Source organism: Choloepus didactylus, chromosome 24 (genome assembly GCF_015220235.1).
Source record: "Choloepus didactylus isolate mChoDid1 chromosome 24, mChoDid1.pri, whole genome shotgun sequence".
Lineage (NCBI taxonomy): Eukaryota > Metazoa > Chordata > Mammalia > Pilosa > Megalonychidae > Choloepus > Choloepus didactylus.
This window is the reverse complement of record NC_051330.1, coordinates 23,871,222-23,893,659: the sequence shown is the minus strand read 5'-3', so window position 1 is coordinate 23,893,659 and position 22,438 is coordinate 23,871,222. Positions and strand designations below refer to the sequence as shown.

General features: G+C 39.3%; 1 protein-coding gene across 1 annotated transcript in view; it reads left to right on the top strand.

The window, feature by feature from the left end:
- Positions 1 to 14,959, top strand: part of LOC119519960 (mitogen-activated protein kinase kinase kinase 4-like) — a 73,417-nt gene extending 58,458 nt beyond the window's left edge. The window contains exons 21-22 of the mRNA XM_037817678.1: positions 3,557 to 3,646; positions 14,946 to 14,959. Coding sequence (XP_037673606.1) covers positions 3,557 to 3,646; positions 14,946 to 14,959 — 104 coding nt within the window. The remainder of the gene's footprint in view (positions 1 to 3,556; positions 3,647 to 14,945) is intronic.
- The last annotated feature ends 7,479 nt before the right edge of the window (positions 14,960 to 22,438 follow it).

Genomic DNA, 22,438 nt, shown 5'->3' with positions numbered 1-22,438 from the left:
TCCTTGCACATTGTAGCTGTAGAACCTAAGAACATCTTTACGTTAAATAGTCTGTAAAGAGTCCAGTGATAAGAAGCAATGTAGAACCCATGCTTTCAAGCATGAGTAGGCAAGTCTGCCATGCCTGTTTAGCACTACTTTTTTTAAATTCAATTTTATTGAGATATATTCACATACGCCATACAGTCATCCAAAGTGTACAATCAGTTGTTCATAGTACCATCATATAGTTGTGCATTCATCACCCCAATCTATTTTTTGAGCATTTTCCTTACACCAGAAAGAATCAGAATAAGAATAAAAAATAAAACTAAAAAAGAACACCCAAATCATCCTCCCCATCCCACCCTGTTTTTCATTTAGTTTTTGTCCCCATTTTTCTACTCATTTATCCATACGCTGGATAAAGGGAGTACAATCCACAAGGTTTTTGCAATCACACTGTCACCCCTTATAATCTACATTATTATATAATCGTCTTCAAGAGTCAAGGCTGCTGGGTTGGAATTTGATAGTTTCAGGTATTTCCTTCTAGCTATTCCAATACATTAAAACCTAAAAAGTGTTACCTGTATAGTGTGTCAGAATGTCCACTAGAGTGACCTCTCAACTCCATTTGAAATCTCTCAGCCACTGAAGCTTTATTTCATTTCATTTTGCATCTCTCTTTTGGTCAAGAAGATGTTCTCAATCCCATGATTTTGGGTCCAGATTCCTCCCTGGGAGACATGTCCTGCATTGCCAGGGAGATTTATACCCTTGGGTGTCAGATCCCTCATAGAGGGGAGGTTAGTGGGATCACCTGCCACGTTGGCTTAGCTAGAGAGAGAGAGCCACATCTGAGCAACAAAGAGGCACTCGGGGAGACTCTTGGGCACAATTATAAGAAGGTTTAGCCTCTCCTTTGCAGTAACGAGCTTCATAAGGGCAAGTCCATGATAGAGGGCTCGGCATACCAAACCGTCAGTCCTCAGTGTTTGTGGGAACATCAGCAACAATCCAGGTGAGGAAGCCCAGCACCTCTGCATTTTCCCCCAGCTCCTCAGAGGCCCCTGCACATATATTTTTATTCTCTGTTGAAATTAGTTTGGGATGTGTCTCTGTTTCATACTAACCTATGCAAACCTACCAGGTCTCACTTCTATTAAAAGTTTATTATGGTATTTGAACAAACTGTATGAATTAAATTGTTTAGGAAATATAGATCTCTTGTACCAACTAAACATCTCTTTCCTTGGTCTCACTTGGAATTTGAAGTTTTAAAATGCAGTCAGTATTGTCTTTTACCTTTTGGCCTGATTTGCCTCAGTCTTAACCAGATCTGCTTCATTCATGTCTCTAGTTGAAGTCTGGACTCTTTTTCAGCTCTTTTTAACAGTTGCTATATGTGCTAATACTGACATTCATTATCTGCTGAGTTCTAGCTCTGAGTTTCAGGTCTCACACAGACACCCAGAGTTCCAGAGATCGATCCAGGTTATACACAAAGGGATCAGTATCTCAGAACTGGAGATAGCCATTACCATTTAGGAATAGATGTGACTGCTGTAAGAGCTTACAGTCTAGGGACTGTTAAAATAAGTGTTCCATTGATAAGCTGTGCTCTAAGGTTCAGTTCTTAGTTTACACATTGTAGTTGCTCCATATTGGTGAGAAATAATAGTGTTTGCCTTTGTTTCTCAGGTAGTTCACTCAACTACAGCTTCCATTCACCTCGTTGCTTTCTCACAGCTTCACTCCTTGCAGTTGCTTAGTATTCCATTGTATGCACACACAAGAGTTCACCATTCTGTTCTTTGGTTGATGTACCCTTAGGCCACCTCCACCCATTGCAAGTCATGTATACTCTCTCCATAAACACCAGTGTGCAAATGTCCATTCATGTCCCTGTTCTCAGATCCTCCAAGTAAATGCCCCCTAATGAGGTTGCAGGACCTTAAGGCACCCACATACTTAGCTTTGTCAGCACTGCTTTTAAAGAAGTCTCTTTTCTAAAAACAAAGTTGTCTATTTTTACAGACTGATTTGTCATACCCTGTGTACTTATTATACATTCTTGTTTTTTAAATTTTTTAGTAATATACAACCTAAAACTCCCCCCCTTACTTACTACACATTCTTGACCAAAGCAACATTTCCTTGTGTATGTATTCTGAACTCGGTATATATGTAAAATGACAGTAAATCAGAAATGCCAGTGTAAGTCATAATGTGCAGCTCATGTTTTTGAAGTCAAGGATGGGGTCTGTTTACACCAACCTCCTCCAAATTAGAGTTCTGCTAAAACTCAGTTTGGTCATGCCAGTTGATTACAAGTGCATTTCCCTTCTGGCACAAGAATAGCCATGCGTCTGCCACATTGCTGTAACTGTGCCATTTGCCTTAGCCGCTCCACTCCATGCCCCTGAACCTTGTGTCGGGGAGTCTTGGAGATCACTGAAGCGGGAAGGCATCTTTGTCTCATTAGCTGTGTACCAAAGAGTTCCGTTCTGTCACAGGTCTGAGGCCAGCCTAAACACATTTACTCTAGAATTAGCCTAACTTCTTTAGGGTCCTTTGATCAGGGAATAGACTCATTCTGGGGGTTGTTCTGGGTTTCCTCAGAATCTTCTCTGCCTGTTTCCAGCCATTTTGCCACAAACACCATATTCAGGCTCTGTATCAGTGTCACAAAATGGTACCTTCATATCATATCACCTGGCCATGAAGAGAATTCCTCAGAGCCCAGAATCAAGTCAGTTTTCTGGTGTCCTTATTACAGTCTTTGTAATTCCGCATGTGCAAGAATGTGCAGCTAAATAATACTTCCAGAGTAATGACATTGCCACTATGTAGTCTGCTGCAGGGACACTATATCAGCTCATCTGATGACTGTGTGTCCAACTTGAGTGGGTCCGTATTGCTTTTTGAAGGAGGTACCAGAGGGCACATCATTGCCAGAGGTGTGTGGGCCAGTTGCAGTGATAACATCTTGTAGCCTATGTTAAAAGGCATAGCTTCCCTGAGATGATTTGTAACCCTAATTGTCTCCTAGAGTACAAGTTAGGCAAGTGTATTGCTTATAGCAATATCACAAAATTGCAGAACATTCTTTACAGTCACAGTCTAGGTAAATCCAGTGATAGCCTCAAATACAATCTGAAGAGCAGCCACATGCGACACTTCTTGTCTACATGTTGCTTCCTGTTATACAAGCTGCTAACTGTATATTCTAATTTTCAGGAATGCCACCATAAGCATTCATCTTTTGTTTGTAATTTTCTTTTAAGTCTCTCTGAAGGTTTTTAACGTAAGAATTTATACATATATTTCAGTTCAGAATTTGGTGGTTAAAGCTATCTGCACTGATGCTAAAATTCTTTGCTTTGTATTCTTAAAGAGCACATCTTAATGCTCACAAATCTTTATATTATTACATTTTGTACATAAAGTTTCATAAACCTTTGTATTAGTAAAGTGATGATTAAAGTTCCTAATGGTTCAACTTACCATGTACCCAAGAAAATGCCCGCCTTATGTTTCAGAGTCTGTTTAACAACTGTCTGTTTCTTGTTAGGTGCCAATATCTTCCTTACCTCATCTGGACTGATCAAACTGGGAGATTTTGGATGCTCAGTAAAACTTAAGAACAATGCACAAAGGCGGGGCAAGATGGCAGACTGGTGAGCTGTACGTTTTAGTTACTCCTCCAGGAAAGTAGGTAGAAAGCCAGGAACTGCATGGACTGGACACCACAGAGCAATCTGACTTTGGGCATACTTCATACAATACTCATGAAAACGTGGAACTGCTGAGATCAGCGAAATCTGTAAGTTTTTGCGGCCAGGGGACCCGCGCCCCTCCCTGCCAGGCTCAGTCCCGTGGGAGGAGGGGCTGTCAGCTCCGGGAAGGAGAAGGGAGAACTGCAGTGGCAGCCCTTATCGGAAACTCATTTTACTGATCCAAACTCCAACCATAGATAGACTGAGACCAGACACCAGAGAATCTGAGAGCAGCCAGCCCAGAAGAGAGGAGACAGACATAGAAAAAAACAGCACGAAAAACTCCAAAATAAAAGTGGAGGATTTTTGGAGTTCTGGTAAACATAGAAAGGGGAAGGGCAGAGCTCAGGCCCTCAGGCTCATAGGCAAATCCCGAAGAAAAACTGATCTCTCTGCCCTGTGGACCTTTCCTTAATGGCCCTGGTTGCTTTGTCTCTTAGCATTTCAATAACCCATTAGATCTCTGAGGAGGGCCCTTTTTTTTTTTTTTTTTTTTTTTTAAATCCTTTTTTCTTTTTCTAAAACAATTCCTCTAAGAAGCCCAATACAGAAAGCTTCAAAGACTTACTATTTGGGCAGGTCAAGTCAAGAGCAGAACTAGGAGAGCTCTGAGACAAAAGGCAATAATCCAGTGGCTGAGAAAATTCACTAAACACCACAACTTCCCAAGAAAAGGAGGGTGTCTGCTCAGAGCCATCATCCTGGTGGACAGGAAACACTCCTGCCCATCGCCAGTTCCATAGCCCAGAACTGCCCCAGACAACCCAGTGTGACGGAAGTGCTTCAAATAACAGGCACACACCACAAAACTGGGCATGGACGTTAGCCTTCCCTGCAACCTCAGCTGATTGTCCCAGAGTTGGGAAGGTAGAGCAGTGTGAATTAACAAAGCCCCATTCAGCCATCATTTCAGCAGACTGGGAGCCTCCCTACACAGCCCAGCAGCCCAGAACTGCCCTGGGGTGACGGCACTCACCTGTGACATAGCACAGTCATCCCTCAACAGAGGACCCGGGGTGCACAGCCTGGAAGAGGGGCCCACTTGCAAGTCTCAGGAGCCATACGCCAATACCAAGGACTTGTGGGTCAGTGGCAGAGACAAACTGTGGCAGGACTGAACTGAAGGATTAGACTATTGCAGCAGCTTTAAAACTCTAGGATCACCAGGGAGATTTGATTGTTAGAGCCACCCCCCCCCCTCCCTGACTGCCCAGAAACACGCCCCATATACAGGGTGGGCAACACCAACAACACACGCAAGCTTGGTACACCAATTGGACCCCACAAGAGTCACTCCCCCACTCACCACAAAGGCTAAGCAGGGGAGAACTGGCTTGTGTAGAACAGGTGGCTCGTGGACGCCACCTGCTGGTTAGTTAGAGAAAGTGTACTCCACGAAGCTGTAGATCTGATAAATTAGAGATAAGGACTTCAATTGGTCTACAAATCCGAAAAGAACCCTATCAAGTTCAGCAAATGCCACAAGGCCAAAAACAACAGAAAATTATAAAGCATATGAAAAAACCAGACGATATCGATAACCCAAGACCAAGCACCCAAATCAAAAGATCAAAAGAGACACAGAACCTAGAGCAGCTACTCAAAGAACTAAAGATGAACAATGAGACCATAGTACGGGATACAAAGGAAATCAAGAAGACCCTAGAAGAGCATAAAGAAGACATTGCAAGACTAAATAAAAAAATGGATGATCTTATGGAAATTAAAGAAACTGTTGACCAAATTAAAAAGATTCTGGACACTCATAGTACAAGACTAGAGGAAGTTGAACAACGAATCAGTGACCTGGAAGATGACAGAATGGAAAATGAAAGCATGAAAGAAAGAATGGGGAAAAAAATTGAAAAAATCGAAATGGACCTCAGGGATATGATAGATAATATGAAATGTCCAAATATAAGACTCATTGGTGTCCCAGAAGGGGAAGAAAAGGGTAAAGGTCTAGGAAGAGTATTCAAAGAAATTGTTGGGGAAAACTTCCCAAATATTCTAAACAGCATAAATACACAAATCATAAATGTTCAGTGAACCCCAAATAGAATAAATCCAAATAAACCCACTCCAAGACATATACTGATCACACTGTCAAACACAGAAGAGAAGGAGCAAGTTCTGAAAGCAGCAAAAGAAAAGCAATTCACCACATACAAAGGAAACAGCATAAGACTAAGTAGTGACTACTCGGCAGCCACCATGGAGGCGAGAAGGCAGTGGCACGATATATTTAAAATTCTGAGTGAGAAAAAATTCCAGCCAAGAATACTTTATCCAACAAAGCTCTCCTTCAAATTTGAGGGAGAGCTTAAATTTTTCACAGACAAACAAATGCTGAGAGAATTTGCTAACAAGAGACCTGCCCTTCTGGAGATACTAAAGGGAGCCCTACAGACAGAGAAACAAAGAAAGGACAGAGAGACCTGGAGAAAGGTTCAGTACTAAAGAGATTCGGTATGGGTACAATAAAGGATATTAATAGACAGAGGGGAAAAATATGACAAACATAAACCAAAGGATAAGATGGCTGATTCAAGAAATGCCTTCACAGTTATAATGTTGAATGTAAATGGATTAAACTCCCCAATTAAAAGATATAGATTCGCAGAATGGATCAAAAAAAATGAACCATCAATATGTTGCATACAAGAGACTCATCTTAGACACAGGGACACAAAGAAACTGAAAGTGAAAGGATGGAAAGAAATATTTCATGCAAGCCACAGCCAAAAGAAAGCAGGTGTAGCAATATTAATCTCAGATAAAATAGACTTCAAATGCAGGGATGTTTTGAGAGACAAAGAAGGCCACTACATACTAATAAAAGGGGCAATTCAGCAAAAAGAAATAACAATCGCAAATGTCTATGCACCCAATCAAGGTGCCACAAAATACATGAGAGAAACACTAGCAAAACTTAAGGAAGCAATTGATGTTTCCACAATAATTGTGGGAGACTTCAAGACATCACTCTCTCCTATAGATAGATCAATCAGACACAAGACTAATAAGGAAATTGAAAACCTAAACAATCTGATAAATGAATTAGATTTAACAGACATATACAGGACATTACATCCCAAATCACCAGGATACACATACTTTTCTAGTGCTCATGGAACTTTCTCCAGAATAGATCATATGCTGGGACATAAAACAAGCCTCAATAAATTTAAAAAGATTGAAATTATTCAAAGCACATTCTCTGACCACAATGGAATACAATTAGAAGTCAATAACCATCAGAGACTTAGAAAATTCACAAATACCTGGAGGTTAAACAACACACTCCTAAACAATCAGTGGGTTAAAGAAGAAATAGCAAGAGAAATTGCTAAATATATAGAGACGAATGAAAATGAGAACACAACATACCAAAACCTATGGGATGCAGCAAAAGCAGTGCTAAGGGGGAAATTTATAGCACTAAACGCATATATTAAAAAGGAAGAAAGAGCCAAAATCAAAGAACTAATGGATCAACTGAAGAAGCTAGAAAATGAACAGCAAACCAATCCTAAACCAAGCAGAAGAAAAGAAATAACAAGGATTAAAGCAGAAATAAATGACATAGAGAACAAAAAAACAATAGAGAGGATAAATATCACCAAAAGTTGGTTCTTTGAGAAGATCAACAAGATTGACAAGCCCCTAGCTAGACTGACAAAATCAAAAAGAGAGAAGACCCATATAAACAAAATAATGAATGAAAAAGGTGACATAACTGCAGATCCTGAAGAAATTAAAAAAATTATAAGAGGATACTATGAACAACTGTATGGCAACAAACTGGATAATGTAGAGGAAATGGACAATTTCCTGGAAACATATGAACAACCTAGACTGACCAGAGAAGAAATAGAAGACCTCAACCAACCCATCACAAGCAAAGAGATCCAATCAGTCATCAAAAATCTTCCCACAGATAAATGCCCAGGGCCAGATGGCTTCACAGGGGAATTCTACAAAACTTTCCAGAAAGAACTGACACCAATCTTACTCAAACTCTTTCAAAACATTGAAGAAAATGGAACACTACCTAACTCATTTTATGAAGCTAACATCAATCTAATACCAAAGCCAGGCAAAGATGCTACAAAAAAGGAAAACTACCGGCCAATCTCCCTAATGAATACAGATGCAAAAATCCTCAACAAAATACTTGCAAATCGAATCCAAAGACTCATTAAAAAAATCATACACCATGACCAAATGGGGTTCATTCCAGGCATGCAAGGATGGTTCAACATAAGAAAATCAATCAATGTATTACAACACATTAACAAGTCAAAAGGGAAAAATCAATTGATCATCTCAATAGATGCTGAAAAAGCATTTGACAAAACCCAACAGCCCTTTTTGATAAAAACACTTCAAAAGGTAGGAATGGAAGGAAACTTCCTCAACATGATAAAGAGCATATATGAAAAACCCACAGCCAGCATAGTACTCAATGGTGAGAGACTGAAAGCCTTCCCTCTAAGATCAGGAACAAGACAAGGATGCCCGCTGTCACCACTGTTATTCAACATTGTGCTGGAAGTGCTAGCCAGGGCAATCTGGCAAGACAAAGAAATAAAAGGCATCCAAATTGGAAAAGAAGAAGTAAAACTGTCATTGTTTGCAGATGATATGATCTTATATCTAGAAAACCCTGAGAAATCGACGATACAGCTACTAGAGCTAATAAAGAAATTTAGCAAAGTAGTGGGATACAAGGTTAATGAACATAAGTCAGTAATATTTCTATATGCTAGAAATGAACAAACTGAAGAGACACTCAAGAAAAAGATACCATTTTCAATAGCAACTAAAAAAATCAAGTACCTAGGAAATAAACTTAACCAAAGATGTAAAAGACCTATACAAAGAAAACTACGTAACTCTACTAAAAGAAATAGAAGGGGACCTTAAAAGATGGAAAAATATTCCATGTTCATGGATAGGAAGACTAAATGTCATTAAGATGTCAATTCTACCCAAACTCATCTACAGATTCAATGCAATCCCAATCAAAATTCCAACAACCTACTTTGCAGACTTGGAAAAGCTAGTTATCAAATTTATTTGGAAAGGGAAGATGCCTCGAATTGCTAAAGACACTCTAAAAAAGAAAAACGAAGTGGGAGGACTTACACTCCCTGACTTTGAAGCTTATTATAAAGCCACAGTTGCCGGGCAGCATGGTACTGGCACAAAGATAGACATATAGATCAATGGAATCGAATTGAGAATTCGGAGATAGACTCTCAGATCTATGGCCGACTGATCTTTGATAAGGCCCCCAAAGTCACTGAACTGAGTCATAATGGTCTTTTCAACAAATGGGGCTGGGAGAGTTGTGTATCCATATCCAAAAGAATGAAAGAAGACCCCTACCTCACCCCCTACACAGAAATTAACTCAAAATGGACCAAAGATCTCAATATAAAAGAAAGTACCATAAAACTCCTAGAAGATAATGTAGGAAAACATCTTCAAGACCTTGTATTAGGTGGCCACTTCCTAGACTTTACACCCAAAGCACAAGCAACAAAAGAGAAAATAGATAAATGGGAACTCCTCAAGCTTAGAAGTTTCTGCACCTCAAAGGAATTTCTCAAAAAGGTAAAGAGGCAGCCAACTCAATGGGAAAAAATTTTTGGAAACCATGTATCTGACAAAAGACTGATATCTTGCATATATAAAGAAATCCTGCAACTCAATGACAATAGTACAGTCGGCCCAATTATAAAATGGGCAAAAGATATGAAAAGACAGTTCTCTGAAGAGGAAATACAAATGGCCAAGAAACACATGAAAAAATGTTCAGCTTCACTAGCTATTAGAGAGATGCAAATTAAGACCACAATGAGATACCATCTAACACCGGTTAGAATGGCTGCCATTAAACAAACAGGAAACTACAAATGCTGGAGGGGATGTGGAGAAATTGGAACTCTTATTCATTGTTGGTGGGACTGTATAATGGTTCAGCCACTCTGGAAGTCAGTCTGGCAGTTCCTTAGAAAACTAGAAATAGAGTTACCATTCGATCCAGCGATTGCACTTCTCGGTATATACCCTGAAGATCGGAAAGCAGTGACACGAACAGATATCTGCACGCCAATGTTCATAGCAGCATTATTCACAATTGCCAAGAGATGGAAACAACCCAAATGTCCTTCAACAGATGAGTGGATAAATAAAATGTGGTATATACACACGATAGAATACTACGCGGCAGTAAGAAGGAACGATCTCGTGAAACATATGACAACATGGATGAACCTTGAAGACATAATGCTGAGCGAAATAAGCCAGGCACAAAAAGAGAAATATTATATGCTACCACTAATGTGAACTTTGAAAAATGTAAAACAAATGGTTTATAATGTAGAATGTAGGGGAACTAGCAGTAGAGAGCAATTAAGGAAGGGGGAACAATAATCCAAGAAGAGCAGATGGGCTGTTTGGCGTTCTCGGGATGCCCAGGAATGACTATGGTCTGTTGATTTCTGATGGATATAGTAGGAGCAAGTTCACAGAAATGTTGCTATATTAGGTAACTTTCTTGGGGTAAAGTAGGAACATGTTGGAAGTTAAGCAGTTATCTTAGGTTAGTTGTCTTTTTCTTACTCCCTTGTTATGGTCTCTTTGAAATGTTCTTTTATTGTATGTTTGTTTTCTTTTTAACTTTTTTTTTCATACAGTTGATTTAAAAAAGAAGGGAAAGTTAAAAAAAAAAAAAAAAAGAAAAGAAAAACAAGGGAAAAAAAAAAGACGTATTGCCTCCTTGAGGAGCCTGTGGAGAATGCAGGGGTATTGGCCTACCCCACCTCCATGGTTGCTAACATGACCACAGACATAGGGGACTGGTGGTTTAATGGGTTGAGCCCTCTACCACAGGTTTTACCCTTGGGAAGATGGTTGCTGCAAAGGAGAGGCTAGGCCTCCCTGTGGTTGTGCCTAAGAGCCTCCTCCCGAATGCCTCTTTGTTGCTCAGATGTGGCCCTCTCTCTCTGGCTAAGCCAACTTGAAAGGTGAAATCACTGCTCTCCCCCCTACGTGGGATCAGACACCCAGGAGAGTGAATCTCCCTGGCAACGTGGAATATGACTCCCGGGGATATGTAGACCCGGCATCGTGGGACGGAGAACATCTTCTTGACCAAAAGGGGGTTGTGAAAGGAAATGAAATAAGCTTCAGTGGCAGAGAGATTCCAAAAGGAGCCGAGAGGTCACTCTGGTGGGCACTCTTACGCACACTTTAGACAACCCTTTTTAGGTTCCAAAGAATTGGGGTAGCTGGTGGTGGATACCTGAAACTATCAAACTACAACCCAGAACCCATGAATCTCGAAGACAGTTGTATAAAAATGTAGCTTATGAGGGGTGACAAGGGGATTGGGAAAGCCATAAGGACCATACTCCACTTTGTCTAGTTTATGGATGGATGAGTAGAAAAATAGAGGAATGAAACAAACAGACAAAGGTACCCAGTGTTCTTTTTTACTTCAATTGCTCTTTTTCACTCTAAATATTATTCTTGTTATTTTTGTGTGTGTGCTAAAGAAGGTGTCAGGGATTGATTTGGGTGATGAATGTACCACTATGTAATGGTACTGTAAACAATCGAAAGTACGATTTGTTTTGTATTACTGCGTGGTATGTGAATATATCTCAATAAAATGAAAATTAAAAAAAATAATAAAAATAAAGTGATTTGATAATGGAAAAAAAAAAAAAATGAAAAGAGGACTTTGGGTCCCTGAACTTTTACAGGCAGGAAGCAGGTTCTTCAAACTACTCAAATTTAAACATGGCCATATTTTATGGAATAGGAATGGTAATTCAGAGGGTAAACTAATTGCCCAGAGGCCAGAGCCAAGAGCTGAAAATGATTCAGTAGGACTGAACACAAATCAAGGAATTGGCAACATGTGCCCAGCTAAATTTCAGAATTCCTCTGGACAAGTGACAGTTGTGTGCCTCTAGTTTTCCACCTTTTTGAATGGGACTGTCTACAGTGGTTATCCTGTGACCACCCCACCATGTAGGGTGGGGGTAGGGGAGACAGATAATTTGTCTCTTTAGACTTTCAGACCTAGAGGAATGGTCTTGAGGAGCTGTGCTTACAGGACCACACCCATAAGGATCTTTAAACACATCTGGACCTGATTTAGTTGATGAAATCCTGGACCTCAAGCCTGGGCCTGCTGTCTTAATGGGTGATAAATTTGGAAGGTATTTGGAAGGAGTGGATATATTTTGGATGTGGGCAGAATGTCAATACTTTATGACCTGAGGGAAGACCGTGGTAGTTTAAAAATGTGTTCACTAATTCTTTGACACTCCTCCCAAGAAGAAGTATAGTCTATCCCCTTGAACCAAGGTGGATCTTTGTGATTGAATATGGCAGAAGTGACATTATGACCCTGAAGCTGGAAAATAAAAGGTGGTACAGCTTCCATCTGGTTAATTCTCAGGACATGTGCCTTGAGTCCTGAGCTGCCATGTAAGGAGACCACTTACCCTGAAGCCACCATGCTAGAGAGACCACATGGAGAGACCACAAGGAGATAGAAGAGGCCCAGATGATTGAGTCTTCCCAGCCCAGGCACCAGACATGTGAGTAAGGCAGCCTTCAAATGATTCCAGCACCAGCCACCAGGGGAATGACCCCAAATGGGAACCACCTGGCTGAGACCAGTCAACCCTCAGCCTCATGAGAGGAAATAATGAAATGGTTGTTTTGCACCACTGGTTTTGGGATGACTTATTATACAGTAATAGAAAACTGGAACCACCAGCAAAACTCTGAATATATTTGTTTCGCCTTCTGCCACATTGCATAATTGACTCTGGTTAATGAACCTGTTGGCAAGTACCCTGTCTCCTGTTCTAGATTATTCTGTAAGGAGGACTATTGCTTCTTGTTCTTTATTTCTTTTTATAACTCTTATATCATATAATAAAATAATGCAAAAGTAAAAAAAAAAAAAAAAAAAAAAAAAAGAACAATGCACAGACCATGCCCAGTGAGGTGGATAGCACACTGGGGACAGCAGGTAGGCACTGTACCCTATTGCAGCTGCTAGCGAACCGAGACTTCCCTTCCACTCTGCCTGTAGAGACTTGGGAAGCAGGTGTGATTTTGTAATCATGAGAACAACTACTCCCTCTCCACGTAGGCTCACACCCAAAACCTGCTGTTCAGATTGGTAAAGTAAATTATTCCTGTAAAGGGAAGGAAAAGGCTCTTTTTCCCCTTGAAAAACTATTTTTGTTGTTTGCATTGCGTTTATTAAAATTATTCTATTCAGAACAAAATTATGGTTAATTGATGAGTGTTTGTCTTGATCATTTAGTGTCATAATTTTACATCCTCCTTTGCAGGATTTCGTATTTCATTGTTAATGCAATTTATCTGAAAATTTGCCCCTAAATAATCCATTTAGCAAATTGATCTGAATTATCTATTTCCAGCTTTTTGATATTCCTAACTTAGTGAAAGCTAAGTAAATAAATTTTCTTCTTTGTAGAATATTATGAAATATTAATTTATTAATTGACTCTATTAATACATGATGCTATATTCATGACCTTAATTTTACCACCTCTATGAATTTTAAAGCATACATGGCTCCTGAAGTTATTACCCGTGCTAAAGGAGAAGGCCATGGACGTGCTGTAGATATCTGGAGTCTGGGCTTTGTGGTAATAGAAATGGTAACTGGGAAGGTAAGCAGAATGAGAAACTTAATAAGGGTAATTTACATTAAACAGAACAGTTGTCGTGGTATTTATTATTCATTAAATACTCTGGACACATTTTCTGCTAAATAGAGAACATGACTACAGATAAAAAATGTGACCTGTCAAAAAAGATACAATCAAGTTAAGACAAATGACAAACTTGGAGACAAATATTTTTAAGATATATCATGTAGAGAACTCTTATGAGTGAATTTTTAAAAGCATAAAGCTCAAATTAAGACTCAGAGAAGCAGACAATTACAAAAAGAAACATGAAAAGATGGTCAACCTTACTTATAATCAAAATTGTACACTTAAAAATGATGTTTCATTTTTTAGCTTAGCATATGGTTGACATTTTTAAAGATTGATGCCACCAATCTTTAGATGTTAGAGCAGATATGGGGGAACAGACATATATTGTGGGCAGATTCTCAATATGGTAGAACTGCTCTGGAGAAAAATTTCCAGTCTCTCAAAATTTTATATGTGTATAGCCCCTAAACTAAGAAATTTTGACTTCTGAAAATTTACCTTCTGAGGAAGATACTATTGAACATTTGTACAAATCTGTAAAGATATGCATGTACATTGTGTGTGTGTTATTTATAAAGCAAAACGTTAGCAACATCCCAAGTGTTCATTAATAGGCAATTAGTTTAATTAAGTATTTATGTGACTATACCACGCAACTGCTGAAAAAGATTGCACATAAGGGCTCAATAAGTGTTAGCTAATGTTATTCCTATTAATATTAAAATAGAAAGATGATCATGATACCGGTATTATTTCAGTCAAGCCATACATCAGAGAGAGAACAAGGTCTCACATTGAAGAATACATATTGCAATGACTAAATAATGATACATACATTAGACAGCTATACAAATTTAGCTCTTTCTCTAATGAATCTCATTTTTTCTGTGACCATAATAAAAGATGCTGAGCTTTCCATTAATAGAATTTGCTCATTTTTCAATAAGAATGGTAGCATATTAAACATCTCCATGAGGCAATAGTTGACTTTTATATGTTTTATTAACACATTTATAGCATGTTATATTTTCCATTTTTTATTTACATGATGATGGCTTCTAGATGATGCTGGACTCATAGAATGTCCCAGATGGGTTAGACAAACCATGCCAGCCACCTGTTTCTGTAAATAAAGTTTTATTGGAAAATAGCCATGCTTATTCAGTTATTGATTGTGTATAGCTGCTTTCATGCTATAGTGGGAGAATTGAATATTTATAACAGGGACCATATGCATATAGTTCGCAAGCCTAAAATATTTACTTTCTGGCCCTTTAAGAAAAAGTTTGCTGACCCCTATTATATATTAATATTGAGATACCTAAAAAGAGATTGGGTATTTGCAATTTTTTATGGTCATGTCCTATTAAAACGTGATTTTTATCTGTCTTTTTAGAGGCCTTGGCATGAATACGAACACAACTTTCAAATTATGTATAAAGTGGGAATGGGACATAAGCCGCCAATCCCTGAAAGATTAAGTCCTGAAGGAAAGGACTTCCTTTCTCACTGCCTTGAAAGTGATCCAAAGATGAGATGGACAGCCAGCCAGCTCCTCGACCATTCATTTGTCAAGGTTTGGCCAATTGCTGTCTAGCCTTTTCATGCTTAACTATTTGAGTTCTTTTTTGCACCTTGCGCTTAAGGGAGTTTGGAAACTTAAATATAAGTAAAAATATATATGTTATGTGTGTGTGTATACATTACTATTGTACACACACACACAAATACATTTTTATATGTATGAAATGGAAAGGAACTAAATGTATTCTGCCAGGGGTTTTTGTATGTATATTTTCACTCAGAAAATGCTTATTGAAGTTCTCCTACTGGTTCCGTTTTGGATAAGTTAATTTTGAGGAGCCTTTGGGACAGTTAAATGGCATTTAAATGGGACCTGATAAAAGGCATAGTTTCCACTCTTGAGGGTGTAGAGTCTGTTTGGAAGGAAGATTGGGAGGGTTTAGCCAGGTCCGGAATGGGCATAAAGGTATGCCAGACAAGAAGAAAGAGACGTGGACAGGCCCACTCATGAGAGAACAGAACACTCAAGGAAATATAGATAGGCAGATAACTGATGGAACACAACACAAAATACGAGAAATGGCAAAAGATAGGGCTGGAAGAGTAAGCTGGAGCCACATGGAGGAATTTCAATTTTATTGTGATGGTAATGGCATGATTTAATTAGTGTTTTAGAAGGTTTGCACTGGAAGTGAGAGGCAAGTTATTGGGAAGGGAAAGTGAGGGGTGAGTTTTACACAATATTTAGGAGTTAGAATAACTAGACTGAATCACTGGATCTGAAAGGCGAGTGAGGGAGAGTCCAGGATGGCTCCCAGGTTCCTGGCTTGAGTCACTGGGTTATAGAGATTCCGTTCACCAAAATAGGTGAGTAAAGAAGACAGCTGGTTGAGCTATGGAATCTGAGATACGTTTGGAACATCTGCTGTGGGCTTTTAGGTGGGAATTTAGATATTTTGGGCTGGTATTCAAGAGAGAGAATTGAGCTAGGGATATAGATTAGGACACAGAAATGTTGCTGAAAGAGTACATCGAGGAGAAATGGAGGGAGAATGGAACCCTGGAGAAAATAACAGAGCAGCTCCTGATAAAGGGAGGTGCAAGAGCGTGGGGAGGACCATTATTCCTGGGTGAGGGAAATTAAGGAACAAACCACTGGATTTCCTATGTAGATATTGGGGATGTGTAATTGAATAAAAATTTATTTCTTAGTTATAAAGGGTCTAAACAATTTATAATGGCTTGAGACTGTACAGATACATTTTGAAAAATATTCTCAGCGGTTAATTCATAGGCCAAACTTTAGAGCAGTGACTGGGCACTGGCATTGCTCCTTGCATTTAAGCTGTGTCAGTCCCAGTGCTTAAACCTCAAGCTTAGAGTGTGACTTAGCTGCAAGCAAGGCTTAGACACGGTGTGAGGAGGCTTCATCTGTCTTTTTTCTTCCTCCCAGGTTTGCACAGATGAAGAATGAAGCTGATCAGATGTGGCCTAGTCGCGTTATGTTCTCAGAAAATTCTCTTAATCACTACTGTATGTAATATTTACATAAAGACTGTGCTGAGAAGCAGTATAAGCCTTTTTAACCTTCGAAGACTGAAGACTGCACAGGTGACAAGCGTCACTTCTCCTGCTGCTTCTGTTTATTTTACTTGGCACAGGACCCTCCTGTGTGACAGCGTCCACGAGGCTGAAGAAGCTGCATGTTAAGTGCCATTACTACTGTACACGGACCATCGCCTTTGTCTTCTGTTTCTCGTGTGACTGAGAACCATAGTATCGATGTAGTGTTTTTGACCTTCCTAGGTTCAAAAGAAGCTGTAGTGTTATCAGGCGTTCTGGACCTTGTTTTTTAATCTCATGTTTGTAGAGTGCACTGACTGTGAAACCTCACCTTTTGTTGTTGTTGGCAAGCTTCAGATTTGTTATGCAAAAGACTGATTGATGAAATTTAAGAAAAGGTTCTTTTATCAATAAATGGTTTATTTTAGGAAAACTCAGTTATATTGTCTTTTAATGGTTATCAGCTTAAGAGCTAACACAGGTTAATAGAGAGGTCTGTCATTTTCACTCAAGTTCCTCAACAGGGGGAGCACAGTCAGTGTGCTAAAGACAGTGCTGGGTCAGGTGTCCCTCCAGGAGCTAGGATCTCCTCTCTGAGAAGTGAAAGGAATAAATAAAACAACACTAATGATGTCAGCTATCCCTTTTTAATTCTTTTATATTAACCAGAAAATTTACAAACAAAAAATTTTAAGCCTTGTTATCACATATTGGGGTTCAATTTATTTAATTATTTATTTATTTACTTTTTGAGCTTGAAATTGTTTATTATGCAGTCCTGAAAAAAAGTAAACCCTTGTCTTTGGCACAGTAGTTTTGCCTTTTTGATTGCAATAAAACATAATTTGTTGTACACCATAGTAAACTGAGCTTCATAAGAACAATCATTTGATTTTTTTTTCAATTTTTTTTTCCATTTTTATTGAGATTGTTCAGATACCATACAATTATCCAAAGATACAAAGTGTACAATCACTTGCCCCTGGGTACCCTCATACAGCTGTGCATCCATCACACTTAATTTTTGTTCAATTTTTAGAAACTTTTCATTACTCCAGACAAGAAATAAAGTGAAAGATGAAAAAAGAAAAAAAGAAAAGGAAACTCTAATCCTCCCCTATCCCTAACCAACACCCCTCATTTGTGGACTCGTAGTATTGATATAGTACATTTGTTGCTGTTTATGAAAAAATGTTGAAATACTACTAACTGTAGTATATAGTTTGTAATAAGTATATAGTTCTTCCCTATGTGCCCCTCTATTATTAACTTCTAATTGTATTGTCATACATTTGTTCTGGTTCATGGGAGCAATTTCTAGTATTTGTACAGTTGATCATGGACATTGCCCACCATTGGATTTAGTTTTATACATTCCCATCTTTTGACCTCCAACTTTCCTTCTGGTGACATATATGACTCTGAGCTTCCCCTTTCCACCTCATTCACACACCACTTGGTGCTGTTAGTTGTTCTCACATCTTGCTACCAACACCCCTGTTCATTTCCAAACATTTAAGTTCATCCTAATTGAACATTCTGCTCATACTAAGCAACCACTCCCCATTCTTAAGCCTCCATCACACTTAATTTCTGTCTATGAGTTTACATATTATAATTAATTCCTATCAGTGAAACCCTGCAATAATTGTCCTTATGTGTCTGGCTTATTTCACTCAGTATATTGCCCTCGAGGTTTTGTCATCAACCCATTTTTTTTTTAATATGGTTTTGTTCACTCACCATACATTCCATCCCAAGTAAATAATCGATGGTTCTCTGCATGGTCATACATTTATGTGTTTACTACCTTCACCACTATCTATATGAGGGCATCTACATTTCTTCCACAAGGCAGGAGGGAGAGTCAAAGAAGGTAGAGAGGCAAAAGAAAGAGGAAAAAAAAAATGACAGCTAGGAAGCAGCGAAAGGAAAAATAACCTTAAATCAAAGTAGAATAAAGAATCAGACAATACCACCAATGTCAAGTGTCTAACATGCCTCCCATATCCCCCCTCTTATCTGCATTCACCTTGGTATATCACCTTTGTTACATTAAAGGAAGCATAATACAATGATTCTATTAGTTACAGTCTCTAGTTTATGCTGATTGCATCCCTCCCCCAATGCCTCCCCATTTTTAACACCTTGTAAGGTTGACATTTGCTTGTTCTCCCTCGTAAAAGAACATATTTGTACATTTTATCACAATTGTTGAATACTCTAGATTTCACCAAGTTACACAGTCCCAGTCGTTATCTTTCCTCCTTTCTTGTGGTGTCTCACATGCTCCCCACCTTCCTCTCTCAACCGTATTCATAGTTATCTTTGTTCAGTGTACTTACATTGTTGTGCTACCATCTCTCAAAATTGTGTTCCAAACCACACACTCCTGTCTTCTATCACTCTGTAGTGCTCCCTTTAGTATTTCCTGTAGGGCGGGTGTCTTGTTCACAAAGTCTCTCATTGTCTGTCTGTCAGAAAATATTTTGAGCTCTCCCTCATATTTGAAGGACAGCTTTGCTGGATATAGGATTCTTGGTTGGTGGTTTTTCTCTTTCAGTATCTTAAATATATCACACCACTTCCTTCTTGCCTCCATGGTTTCTGCTGAGAGATCCGCACATAGTCTTATTAAGCTTCCTTTGTATGTAATGGATTGCTTTTCTCTGGCTGCTTTCAGGATTCTATCTGTCTTTGACATTTGATAATCTGATTATTAAGTGTCTTGGCATAAGGCCTATTCATAAGTCTTCCGTTTGGAGTACGCTGCACTTCTTAGATCTGTAATTTTATGTCTTTCATAAGAGACGAGGAATTTTCATTAATTATTTCCTCTATTATTGCTTCTGCCCCCTTTCCCTTCTCTTCTCCTTCTGGGACACCAATGATACATACATTATGGTACTTTGTTTCATCTTTGAGTTCCCGGAGACGTTGCTCATATTTTTTCATTCTTTTCTCCATCTGCTCCTTTGCATGTGGGCTTTTAGGTGTTTTGTTCTCCAGTTCCTGAGTGTTTTCTTCTGCCTCTTGAGATCTGCTGTTGTATGTTTCCATTATGTCTTTCATCTCTTGTGTTGTGCCTTTCATTTCCATAGATTCTACTAGTTGTTTTTTTGAACTTTTGATTTCTGCCGTATACATGTCCAGTGCTTCCTTTACAGCCTCTATCTCTTTTGCAATATCTTCTCTAAACTTTTTGAATTGGTTTAGCATTAGTTGTTTAAATTCCTATATCTCAGTTGAAGTGTACGTTTGTTCCTTTGACTGGGCCATAACTTTGTTTTTCTTAGTGTAGGTTGTAATTTTCTGTTGTCTAGGCATGGTTTCCTTGGTTATCCAAATCAGGTTTTCCCAGACCAGAACAGGCTCAGGTCCCAGAGGGAAGAAATATTCAGTATCTGGTTTTCCTGTGGGTGTGTCTTAGAAAATTACTCCATCCTTTGATGCCTCCGGTCACTGTGCTTTTCTGCCCAGCAGGTGATGCCTTTTAGCCTGTAATTCTTGACTGGTGTGAGGAGGTATGGCTGTGTTCCCCCAGGCTCTGGGGTCTGGTTCTGAATGGAAAGGGCCCCACCCCTTTCCTCCTAGAGAAGACAGACCCCTCAGGTGGAGGTCATTAGCATTTCAATGGTCTCTCTCTCTGCTTGTGCTGTCTCCACCCTTCCCAGAGTCATAGCCCTGGAAACTGAAAATGATGGGCTTTCTCCACTGAGCTGTAAAAGAAACAGATAGTCCCCTTCAGACCCAGTCCAAGGTGACCCTCCAGCTCTCCCAGGTCAGTCATCACCAAAAGCCTCTGTCTGTTTTTTGGGGATGCGTACCTGTAGTGAGCAGTTCACACTCGCTACTTAAAACCCCAGTTGGAGCTCAGCTGAGCTATATTCGCTTGCTGGGAGAAAGCTTCTCTCTGGAACCATGAGGCTTTGCAGCTCGGGCTATGGGGGAGGGGGTCTCACGACTTGGTTCCTCAAGTTTTACTTACAGATTTTATGCTGTGTTTTCAGGCATTCCTCCCAATTCAGGTTGGTGTATGATGAGTGGATGGTCTCGTTTGTCCCCCTGCAGTTATTCTGGATTATTTACTAGTTGTTTCTGGTTTTTTGTAGTTGTTCCAGGGGGACTACTTAGCTTCCACTCCTCTCTATGCCGCCATCTTAGTCACTTCCCTCAATTTATTTTTAAACCAAAATGTATAGATGCTAGGAAATATAAATACTCCTGATAGCTTCTCAGCATTTTGGCTAAGAACAAGAATAAATAGAAATACTGCTAAATAATCTCTTGATAGGAAAGCATCTTTTTCAGAAGGTAAACATTTCATCATTTAGCTCTCTCAAATAGTCCAGATGATTTTGTCATTGATGGTGTTTTTTTTTTTAATGCAGTTTTACTGAGATATATTCACATACCATACAAACCATCCGAAGTATAAAATCGACTGGTTCACGGTACCATCACATAGTTGTGCATACATCTCCATGATCAATTTTAGAACATTTTCATTACTCCAGAAAAGAAATGAAAATAAAAAAGGAAACTCAAATCCTTCCATACCCATTATCTCCCCCTGTTATTGACCCATAGTTTTGGTGTAGTACATTTGTTACTGTTGATGAAAGAGTATTAAAATATTACCGTTAACTATAGTCCATAGTTTGCAATAGGTACATGTATTAGTTAGGTTTCTCCTTGGAAACAGAATCAATGAGAGATGTCTCTTATTATCAAATTGTAAAAGTGACTCACGCAACTGCGGGAGCGCACGAGTCCAAATTCTGCAGAGCTGTCAACAAGCTGTCAACTCCAAGGAAGACATCCAACGAACTCCTCAGGAAACGAACCGGCAACTTTGATGAACTCCTCAGGAAACCAACCAACAACTTTGACGAACTCCTCAGGAAACGAACTGGCAACTTCGACGAGCTCCCCAGGAAAAGCTTCACTGAGCAGCTGAAGAAGAAGTGAAGGTTCTCTAACCGTCCGGCTTATAAGCCTCCAACTGATCACCGGGACCAAATCCAGCCAATTGCATTCTCTCACTGTGGAAGCACGCCCCTTGATGAGTCATCAGTCAGCTGCAGTCAATTGACTGATGATCCGACAAACCAACCAGCCTCAAATAGCCTCACAGGAATCGTCAGGCCAGTGCCCGCTTGACCAGACAGCTAGGCCACCTAGCCAAGTTGACACATGAACCCAACCATCACAGTACATTTTTTCCCATATACCCCTCTGTTGTTAACTCCTTGTAATAGTGTCATACATTTGTTCTAGTTCATGAAAGAACTTTTTAATATTTGTATAGTTAGTCACAGGCATTGTCCACCACAAGATTCACTGTGTTTTACATTCCCATGTTTTAACCTCCAACTTTCCTTCTGGTGACATAACATGACTCTCAGCTTCCTCTCTCCACCACATTCACACACCACTCAGCACTGGTAATTATTATAATAATGTGCTACCCTCACCTCTGTCCATTTCCAAATGTTTGAGTTCAACCTAGTTAAACATTCTGCACATATTAAGCAACCGTTCCCCATTCTTTAGCCTCATTCTATATCCTGGTAACCTATATTCTATAATTATATCTACAAGTTTGCATATTATAATTACTTCATATCAGTGAGATGATAAAATATTTGTCCTTTTGTGTCTGACTTATTTAATTAACATAATGTCCTCAAGGTTCATCCATGTTGTGTGCTTCAGGACTTCATTCCTTCTTACCACTGAATAATTTCCATTGTATGTATGTACCACATTTTGTTTCTCCTTGCATTGGTTGATGAACAC